General features: G+C 39.1%; 1 protein-coding gene across 4 annotated transcripts; it reads right to left on the bottom strand.

The window, feature by feature from the left end:
• Positions 1 to 745: 745 nt before the first annotated feature.
• tead3a (TEA domain family member 3 a) lies at positions 746 to 10,246 on the bottom strand. Of its 4 annotated transcripts, XM_085344054.1 has the most exons (12): positions 9,761 to 10,242; positions 9,536 to 9,598; positions 9,383 to 9,445; positions 6,984 to 6,995; positions 6,475 to 6,585; positions 6,338 to 6,381; positions 6,164 to 6,225; positions 5,940 to 6,073; positions 5,672 to 5,842; positions 5,064 to 5,204; positions 4,773 to 4,925; positions 746 to 3,306 (listed from the first exon to the last, which is right to left on the bottom strand). In XM_085344054.1, the coding sequence occupies exons 1-12, from the start codon at positions 9,830 to 9,832 to the stop codon at positions 3,193 to 3,195; spliced, it is 1,140 nt and encodes a 379-aa protein (XP_085200180.1). In that variant the 5' UTR covers positions 9,833 to 10,242; the 3' UTR covers positions 746 to 3,192. The 4 variants fall into 4 exon arrangements, with proteins under 4 accessions (XP_085200180.1, XP_085200181.1, XP_085200183.1 ...); XM_085344055.1 differs by lacking the exon at positions 6,984 to 6,995; XM_085344057.1 differs by lacking the exons at positions 6,984 to 6,995; positions 9,536 to 9,598 and having other exon boundaries at positions 9,761 to 10,240.
• Between the last annotated feature and the right edge of the window lie 272 nt (positions 10,247 to 10,518).

Genomic DNA, 10,518 nt, shown 5'->3' with positions numbered 1-10,518 from the left:
TGCACTTTTGAGCCATGATTATCTGAGACAGCAGTGCTTTGCAATGCAGGAAGCTCCTGAGGATGTTTTACCAGTCAGTGGTTGCTGGAGTACTTTTCTATGCTGTGGTGTGCTGGGGGAGCAGCACAGCAAAGAGGGACTCATCCAGGCTGGAGAAACTGATCAGGAGGGCTAGCTCTGTGGTCGGCATGAAGCTGGACACTCTGGTGACAGTGGCAGAGAAAAGGACATTAAAGAAACTGATGGACATTATGGACAATGCTGGGCATCCTCTGCACACGGCCATAAACAATCAGAAGAGTCTGTTCAGTGACAGGTTGCTTCTCCCCAAGACAAGAACTAACAGACTTAAAAACTCCTTTGTCCCACACGCCATCAGACTGTTTAACTCCTCTCTGGAGGGGAGAGGGAGGGGAGACAGGAGGACAAAGGAGGGGGGAACAACTAAGCTGTAGTGCCTCTGCACCTCACTGTACAATACCTTGTGCAATACTTTTTGTAAATAGTCAACAGTGCAATAGACTCAATACTTGAAATGTGCAATTCACTTGTATTTTTATTTTTTTATTCCTATTTATCCCCTTTGTATATTTTATTTATATTTGTCTCTGTATTTATATATGTGAGAGTGTGTGTGTGTGTGTATATATATATATATATATATATATATATATATATATATATATATATATATATATATATATATATCAGTTCTGTAACTGTAACTTCGGTCGTTGCTGTGCTTTTTTTGGAAGTCGAATTTCCCAGAGGAACCCACCCGAGGGATTAATAAAGTTCTATCTTATCTTATCTTAATATTTAGGCAATATGACTGCAGCACAGAGGGGTTACGTAAACGTAATTCCAGTGTTATGCAACTATGTGGGAGTGTTGGTTGCAAGTGTAAGTGAAAAAGTTGTGGGACAAAACTGATATGCAAGTGCGTTGAAAAAGCCTGCTATACTTTGGATGCTGTTTAAACATTTGAGCAAAGGGCGCCATCTAGTAGGGCAAACGACAAACTGCAATCTCTGTGTCAACGCTGTCATGAGCATAGAAGCGACTCAAACTGTGCCTGGTTGTTAAAACACCAGGGACACTGAGGGATATACGAGTGCCTTTCATATAGCAGCCATGCTCTGCATCCGTGAAACTAAGTCAGGCTTTGTCAGCCTGCATGGAAAGGAGGACAAAAAACAAAACAACCCCCAAAAAACACACAAACAGCCCCCGTACTCTCAGACAAACCTTGTAGTATTGCTTATGCTCATATTTCCTTATTTTTGAAAGAAAAAAAGTGTCTTATTAATTCCTACACTACATTTAACAAATGTTTTATGTACCAACAGTGAAAAGCTCCATTCTAATTTAAATTAGGTGCGACCACTTAATTAGGTACACCTGTTCAACTGACCGTTTACCCAGATTACAATTCAGCCAATTAACTGGCAGGAACTCAGAGCAATTAGGCACGTGGACATGATCAACCAGAATATATAAATTAGGAACAGTGGATTAAAAATGATATTTACCATTTGTTATTTTCAGACCCAGGAAGGCTCGTTTCCTCTCATCTGTCTAAACGTTATGATCAAGACACCAACGCGTAACTTTACAGGTACAGCGTATAGCCAGTTTTAATTCACTGAGCAGGCAGGAGTGACGAGGCACAGCCAAACAGTACACGCAATTATAAAATAAAACACTTTTGGCTGACCACACAGTGAGTATTAAAATATGATCTCATGTTTTTTAAAAAAAAAGAAAATATAGAGCCAGCTAGCTCTTAGTGTCATGATAGAAAGTCAAATGACAAATTCTCTTCGGCACAGGCAAAGATAATCCTGCACAGAGAGGCCATGACAGTGTAATAGGAAGTAAAAAATGTGAGGTTTACTAAAGAAAGAGAAAAGCCAAATGTACCAATAATCCAACACATTACATAGAATAAAAGAAAAAAGTGTCAGCTGGATAGTCGTTAGTGTTATCAGGCAAAATCTATCCCAGTGCACTGCTGGCGACCTTAATGAGGTCTGTACCATACCATTGTTTGCATATGAAAACAGATAGACCCCGAACACCCGTCCTTTAACATTTTTAGAGTAACACTTTTTTGCTTTGCTGGTGAAATACAAAAAGAAAGAAAAAAAGTTCATCTTTACAAAAATGGACTATTTACCTTAGGTTTGGCTTACAAACAGTACCATTACAAGCGTAGTGTACGTGTCCTATACATCAGTGCTCCTCAGCTTAAGGCTTTAGAAATCAAAGCACATTCTTATCCCAACTCGCATGGAGGTAGAAGTACTGCAGCAAGCCCACACAGTCAAAGTAAAAATAGTTGCACGTCCACGGAGGTGATTCTGTCGTTAAAAATGCTGCAAAGAGCAAAACGTGAACTTAGTCTGAGACTGTCTGAATTCTTCTGTTGTTTAAAACGACAAGTGAGGCAGTCGAAAACACGTCCTCCACTGGAAACCTTTACAAAGAGAAAGCAAATACTCCTAAAATGATCTCCCTCTTTACACTTTGACACAACATCAAATATAAATACAACATGCTCTTCTTTACATGAGGCTCACTTATACTTTATGCAGTATCCTTGGACCTTCGATTGAGCTGACTGAAGTCCACGATTTCATACTAAACAGGTAACAGAGGCTATTCCAATGTAGACTCATTCAAACTGTACCTCGCAGAGCTACTGCAGTCTGTAAAAGTAATAGTGTTTGTGGCAGGTTACATGAACGATGAATATTTGTTTTCATAGATTATATTCAAACTCATCTCACATCAGTCACACCTGTGATGCAAATGCAAAGATCCACTTGTAGTGCATCACACAGTCTTCCATTGTTGATCAAAGGATTGCATGTTAAACTTGATTCACTTTAAAAGGTTTTTTCAATTTCCAATTAGAAAAAAAAAAGGAGTATCTAATGTATATAAGACCTTTGCGTTTGCCGACTCTTTTGGTTTAAGCAGAGGGATGCTGTTATATGATCATACATCATACATGTTCCAGCAATGGGAAACCATAAACAACAGGCGTGACTACAGTGTGACGGTTGGTCTGTTGAAACACGTGTGTTTAGAATAGAGGAGCAATTCTGAGTGTTCAGCTGGAAATAGTGTTTATGGTGTGAGTATCAAAAAGTCCGTGAAGAGTCTCTGCATGTACACAACATGCTGCTAGTCATTAACTAGTCGATAAACATGGTACTGCGCTCCATGTTCGCTCGTGGACACTTCAAACACAAAGGCGATGCACAGCAGAGTCTCCTGAGTTTCTCTGTTGGACACCACCTAGCAAAGACACAAATAAAGACAAGAAAGGCACTGAGGGGGGAGAAAGTACATTTGTCAATGTGCAGCAAAACCTTTTCAAATTCAGTTCATTACATTAAGAAGGTGCAAAAATACCTTTGTGCACAGTTAGGCCTATAATTTGTTTTTGGGGTTTTTTTTTTGCCTCTGGACACCACCACAGTGGATTTCAAAATAAATAAAATCAATCAATTAATAAATATGTGACCAAACTGCAAGCTTTAATTCAAGGGGTTTTACAGACATTTTGGAATAACCCACTCACACCCATTTTTACATTTCTATTATTATTATTATTATTATATTTCTATTTCTATATTTAGTTCAAAATGAATTGCACAAATATCTAAGATCTCACCTCATTTATGAATATCTAAGAATTGGTATTAATACTTTGATTAAAATCATTTGCAGTGAATGACTGCCTGAAGCCCAAAACTCATGCACATCACCAAATGCTGTTTACTTGCTGGACATGCTGCACTAGGTTTCAGCTGCTGTTGTTTTGAGAGTCAGTGAAGTTTTTCAGTAGACTTGGTGGAGATCAGGTCAAGATATGTTATGGTTCAGATTATGAGCTGTTAATCTTGGTTCCACCCCGAGAGAGCCAGACTCTCTAAAGCTTTCTGGTCTAATCTGTCATAAGCATGCAGTTAGGTCTGTCAATATTTGGCTGGTACACTCCTTTTTAACAATGTACCAGATTACTGATTTAGCCACTCCCCCCCCAGTGCAATAAAGGCCTCTCGCACTTACACTGACATGTCTTTAGGCCTCATGTTTAAAAACACAGTGAAAACTAGAAAATACAAATTAATCACTTCTAGGTCTTTAATTTATGATGTAAAAGTGTATCGAGTCATAGAAATAAAACTGAAGTGAAACTGAGCACTTTGAATGGACTCAGTGTCAAATCATGTCTGCTTACTTTGTCATGAAAGGACCATGGCAGTCAGTTGAGGCCTGTTCCTCACCTATTTCATTATTATCATAAAGGTTGACCTCTGATCTTGAGGTCAAGGTCACTGGTGTTGAAACTCCTCTGCCATTTTTAGTAGAGACGACTATATTATGAATGTGTGAATCCTACATCACCTTGTTCTCAAGTTATCATATTCACAAGATTTTCAGCATCGAGCCCAATTTAAAATCCACTATGTCGATGTAAATATGCAAAGCTACAAAAAAAGTGTACAATACAGTAAATGTACAGTTGATTGTAACCCCCTCGTGCCGTTTTCATGAATTCTTAAAGTTCAGTTTAACAATTGTTTTTAAATGATGCCGAAGGATATTCAACTCTATTCAACTCTATTCAACTCTACATTTTATCCACATAATAGTTTATATGAATTATTAACCAAATCTTGCCTCACACTATGAACCAAAGCAGGTTTATAAACAGTGTATGGTTTTGTATTGGTGGTCAGATTACCCACACACACCTGTAGAATGGTGAAGTTCTCCAGAACACTGTTCATCATGTACTTCTCCGGCAGGTGTTTGAGTTTGTGGATGAAGTTGATCATATATTCACACATGGGTGAGCGATGGATGCGGAACATGTACTTTCCTCCTTCCAGATGTGCATATTCAGTCTGGTTAGGAGAAATCCACATGCGTTATTTGCAGTTAAAACACATGCAGGTGGGGTCTAATGTAAAATATATTTGAGTATGTGTACATATATTCAACAAATAAGAGCCATTATTAAAATGTGTGAATAATTTTCTCACCTCAACCTTTTCCACCACCTGTTTACCAAAGGAGCAGACCTTTGTTGAAACACTGATAGTGATGTTTTCTGTTCCGCTGTACTGGCTGCTCACGCCGTAAAAAGCGCCAGAACCTTCCTCGATGTCACTGCTCAGGTCCGCCTAAAACAAGGAGAATGAGATGGACACAGAATGAGTGCGACAAAAAATAAAGGGGTAGAAGAAAATAAATGAAGACGTCACCACCAAAGAATATAACTGTAGTGTTTAATACTCACACGTTACATGGACCGAGCTAGAAACTATTCAAGAACTTGTGTTTGATTTGCTGAATAATAATAATGCAACTAAAAACACTTGTTTAAGAACAAAAAAGTGAAAAAGTAATTTCCTGCATAATTTCTAGTGTTACACTGGCTTTGCTTCCCCCGTGTGGTGTAGCAGGTTATTACCTCAGACTGCAAAATGAACTCTACAAAAGACCCAATTTTTTGTTTAACAAAGTGAAAGTAATCTAGTGTAAACACTTAAGCATGTTAGTGCGCATGTCCTAAACGCCAGCTCAGTTTTTGAGATTAGAACTTGCTGACTTTCTTTGCTAAAATGGTTTAGTGTTGTTGGTTACGTACCCAGAACTTGACAAGAAAGAATGCATTGTGTGGCCCTTTTTCGTAAAGCTCTTTCAGGCCTCCTTTCTTCTCAGAGAACTTGTCGTAAATCTGCCTCACGTCTATGGACTCCAACACTGGGTCACTGTAGCCAGGGTTTGATGGGCCAATGTGCACGAACAGATGTTTATGCTGTAGAAGGGAAGGAGAAATAAGTCCAAGAGGGTAAAAAGAAAGAAAAAATTTTATATTGAGGACTCTTGCTTCAAAAGGTTCTGGCTGTCTGTACCGTCTCTCTGTCTCGTTGAGTCTCCATGAAAGCAGAGTACTCCAGTAGCCGTAGTTTTGCAGAGGCAATGGTTCTGTCTTGCCATACAGGAGCTGCTATAGCTGCAGGTCGAGGGGGTGGCAAGGCCTCATAACCTGTTTAACATTTAAAACTGTGAAACAATTCAAATAACAATATTTATTAAAAAAAAAAAAAAAAACTGTGCAAATCAAGTTCACACTTACTGATAGGTGCAGGGACGGGGGCTGGGAGTGTAGTGTACGGCGGCTGTGCAAAGGGCTTGATGCTGTAAAAACGAAACAGAAGAAATAACCCCAAAAATGAGTAAATGTACCTGCTTACGCAAGAAAGTTTGATTTTCAAGACAGAAAACCAAGGTATGTGCCAGCTATACTTACTCCTGAGAATGCCCAGGCTGTCCTGGCATAGGGCCGGGCCAAAACTACACAAAGAAGAAACAGATTGAGTAAAACGATTTGCTCACGTTTACCCCGAAAAGTAGAAAACAACAGATGTGTTTGTGTTAGCGTCTCACTCTGACTGGTGGAGGAAAGGGAGTCTGGGGTTTCATTACACTCGCAGAGACGATCTGAGCTGATGAGAGATTGGCCACCGTCTGCAGCGCCTTGTCCTTCGAGACCTGGTCCTGAATGACAAAGACAAAGTAAAACACAATGACAAAACTCTGAAACGTCACAATAAAATGCAGGTTATCATTCCAAGATCAGCCAACTCCAAAGGCCACTTTAGACAGCAAGCCAGCCAACATGTAGTGTACATAAGCATGATGCAGCAACTATATGGAAAAATAGCGCAGAAAGCAAAGCGCACGAGGGGGAGCCGAAGCAGGAGGCAAACCAAGTAAGAAGAGCTAACCGTCACCAGTATTTCACTAAAGCCACTAAAACGAAAGAGCAACAAGCAGGGTTTTGTTTTTTTGAGTTTGGCAATAAAACTGCAACTGTGGACTAGCAGCAATGTGATGCCAACCACACAACACAGAAGCCTGAAGCAGAAAACTGTAGTTGCATAACCGAAACTTACCAAGTTCATGGCCTATGGCAAAAAAGACATTTTATTAATTAACTTCAGTACATTCAAAGTAAAAGCAGATCACAAAATCATTGTTAGGAATATGCCTTGTTCATACTTCAGAAAACATTTAGATACATTCACTTTTTGCATGTTTATGTCTGAATAAAAGTTTTTTATTTTCTAAATAGAATAGAATAGAATAAAGCTTTATTATTCCACGAATGAGAAGTTTGGCTGTTACGCAGCTCTTATGGCAAGTGGAATATAAAATATAGAAGCCAGACACAAAGTGGTCTTATATAAATAAGCAACTGAAGTTCGCATATAGAGATAACAATGTACAGAAATATGTATAATAATTGTACAGAGATATGTACGTGTGTGTGTGTGTGTGTGTGGGGGGGTGTCCTTCGCTCCTTCCTACACTGTGGGTGTAAAAGTCTCCTGCTGAACGAGCTGCTCAGTGCTCGCAGTGTCATGCAGGGGCTGGGAGGTGTTGTCCATGATGATGTTAGCTTAGACAACATGCTCTCCTCCCCAACCTGCTCGATGGACTTCAGCAGACAGTCCAGGACAGAGCTGGTCCTCCTGACCAGTTTGTTAAGTCTCCCCCTGTCCCTCTCTGCCGTTCCACCAGTCTAGCAGACCACAGCTTAAAAGATAGCAGATGCTAGAAGTGTTCCTAGAAGCACATCCTGGAGTTTTCTCTTTAACTACGGAAGCAAGTATTTCTTCGATAGAACCCAAAGCTAACTAATCGGTGTTCAGTTAGTTAACTGCAGAGAGGAGTACCACCTCAACAAGACTCAATCACTGATCCCATATGGAAAAGAAATAGTAAAAACGTATATGTGATTACTCATGAAAGTGGCCACTTTCTCATTACTTTCATACATTGTTTTGGATACTTACTAAAACATACAAGTTTCATTATATAATTTTTCAAGGGATCTTATATCTGTTTCCACTCTTATATGCTTTTCATACAAGTTTCACACAAGACAGATACAAACTTTATAAGATTTATATATATCTTTTCCATATGGGATCAAATGATTCATGATTAGTCTGGGAGTAGTGCTGGTGGCACCATCAAAGTCTCAGCTAATGTCAGCGGATGACCCAGAAAGAATAAACTGCACAATCCATGTGAGCATGGCCAACAATCAAAAGTGACTGATGTCCACAAAGAACTTAATTTATAGTCCAAATGCTTTGACATACTTATTTCAACTATTTCTTTAAATAAATTTGTCAGAAAATAAACAGATGTGCGCATACATGAATAATAAATTAAATAAATAAATAAAATCAAAAACCTAAAAACACAATTTTCACTTTGGTGTCGTGAGTTAATGAATTTAGGTTCATTTTTCAAGTTAGAATGAAATTTTCATGGGTGAAAAAGGTGAAATCAGCTGTAACTGTAGTCAAAAGCACTGCCTTATACTGAAAGAGCAGGATATGTCCTACTGATCTGTTCCATCATAAAACTGAGTCCTTTGTTTATATCTGGAGATTATAAAGGTTACTCTCCACATGTGTACAGGAGAGCAGGTGGTTCAACAGATTTGGTGTAAAATGACGGTTTGTTTTGTGTAGAACAGAGAATGGTAAAACCACAAGAAAGAAATAGAGAGAAAAGATAAAAAGAAATGTAGGAAATGTTCAAGAGCAAGAATCTAAAGAAAGAGAAAAATCAACGGAGAAAACTTTTGAAATTCCTCAAATGGCCACATTAAAGACACCTTGCATGTTTACTGATATGGGGGCATGCATGTAGGTTACATGCCGCTAGCATTGTAAACTAAGTGGTCAACAAAAGCCAGCAACCTAATCTCATGCAATTATTTGTCTAAGGCCACAAACTTGATCCAAGTGAAATGACCAACGTACCAGCCATGCATAAAAATGATGCCAAACATATATAAACACTCAAGAAAACAAACTTGTGCACTGTGCAATGCTAGACAATACAAGCAAAATAAATAAATAAATGTCTGTGCCCTACTGACTATATTCCAATCATGCAGCAAAGTCCTTCTATACTGGATTTAACTTTGGTCCATCAAAGTTTTCTACTGGTCTCGACAAAAAGGCTCCATGAAGGTTATATTGATCGTCTGCAATTTGATTAGCAGTTGCAGTTCCCTGGAGACTCGTATGGCCGATGTTAAGAACTAAGAGCAAGGCACCAGTTTTAAGGGCACGAGTCTCATGAATATGGTTGGAAAATACAGTTAAATATAGTTGTAGTTTTAAGGTGGTGGGAGTCGGCTTTGACAGTAAAGATACCCCCAATACAGGTAGTACCCCAGCAGAAAAATCTGCGTCTAAGATTGGGTCAAGTTACATCTGAGCATGCAAAGCGAAGCGGCTAGCATTGCAAAGTCAGTGAGCATGTATACCTTCAGCTTAGACTGAATCTCGCGAGACTTTCTCTTGGCCAAGACTTGCAGGTGACTAGAGACCTGAGGAAAGACAGGATGAAGGAAAAGGAAAGAGAAAAGAAGAAGGCTGTGACTACAGAGAGGAGTAGAGTATAGTCAGTGAGAACCCACCTTGATGCTTGCCTGGTATTCTCGTACCCTCTTACGTGCCAAAACCTGAATATGACTAGACACCTGTGGACCCAGGGTTACCCCCGTGAAAACACACATTTACACAATGATTTCATCATTTTAAACAGACACAGTCCATAAATATTCATTTAAACAAGGTGGAACAAGTTACAATGTTACATAAAACAGATCAGTGTCGTAGTCGACACAAATATCTGTGCGTACCTGTTTGCGTGTGCGTGTCTTCCCCGTTCGCAGCTTGATATAGCGAGCTATCAGCTCATTTCGACCTGACATGACATAGAAACTGATAAAATTAGAATGACTAAAAAACAAACACGTTATACAATTGTTAAGTTATTCTTAAACTGCACTGTTTGGGCAGATATAGCTCACACCTTATGAGCAGACTTAGCATGGGCATATTCAAATGTCTCCCTGTAACAGTCACTCTCTAGTATTTACATTACTAGTATGTGGCCAAGCTGCAGTATTGTTTGGGCTGTTTGTGCTGCTGACAAACTGATTTGCATAATGACATTGAGAAAAGTAAGAAAACAGGAGTGGTAAAAAAATTACAAGGTAAATGTGGGAGTGACATGACTATTGATATACAATAAAATGTATTTAAATCTTTCAATGATCAAGGAACCATATCAACTTAATCTAAAAAACAGCATCAATTCACTCATCAGTTCTACTATATCAAATGTTATTTGAGGCTGTTAGGTGGTTGCTAAGCAACAAGATGACTATATATTGCACGTGTCTAGCTTTGTGTATATAAATAAATGAAAATGATCCCAAGCTTGCTTTAATGGTGTCGCAGGTGCAGAAATGCAACAAATGGGTCGTTTTAGCCCACGTGTAGGTGGTTGCTAGGCAACGTGAGGGCATCACTACTGTGTGCCAGCTCAGCTCCCATTATGTAGAAGGGTTTTGTGGTCAGATAGGTAGACAGAGCTTTCATGTATTATAGTAAG

The sequence above is a fragment of the Diplotaxodon limnothrissa genome, linkage group LG20, assembly GCF_057381915.1.
Source record: "Diplotaxodon limnothrissa isolate DT_005_m linkage group LG20, D_limnothrissa_male_GT1.1, whole genome shotgun sequence".
Taxonomy (NCBI): Eukaryota; Metazoa; Chordata; class Actinopteri; order Cichliformes; family Cichlidae; genus Diplotaxodon; species Diplotaxodon limnothrissa.
The sequence above is the reverse complement of the archived record's forward strand: the minus strand, read 5'-3'. Positions and strand labels throughout refer to the sequence as shown.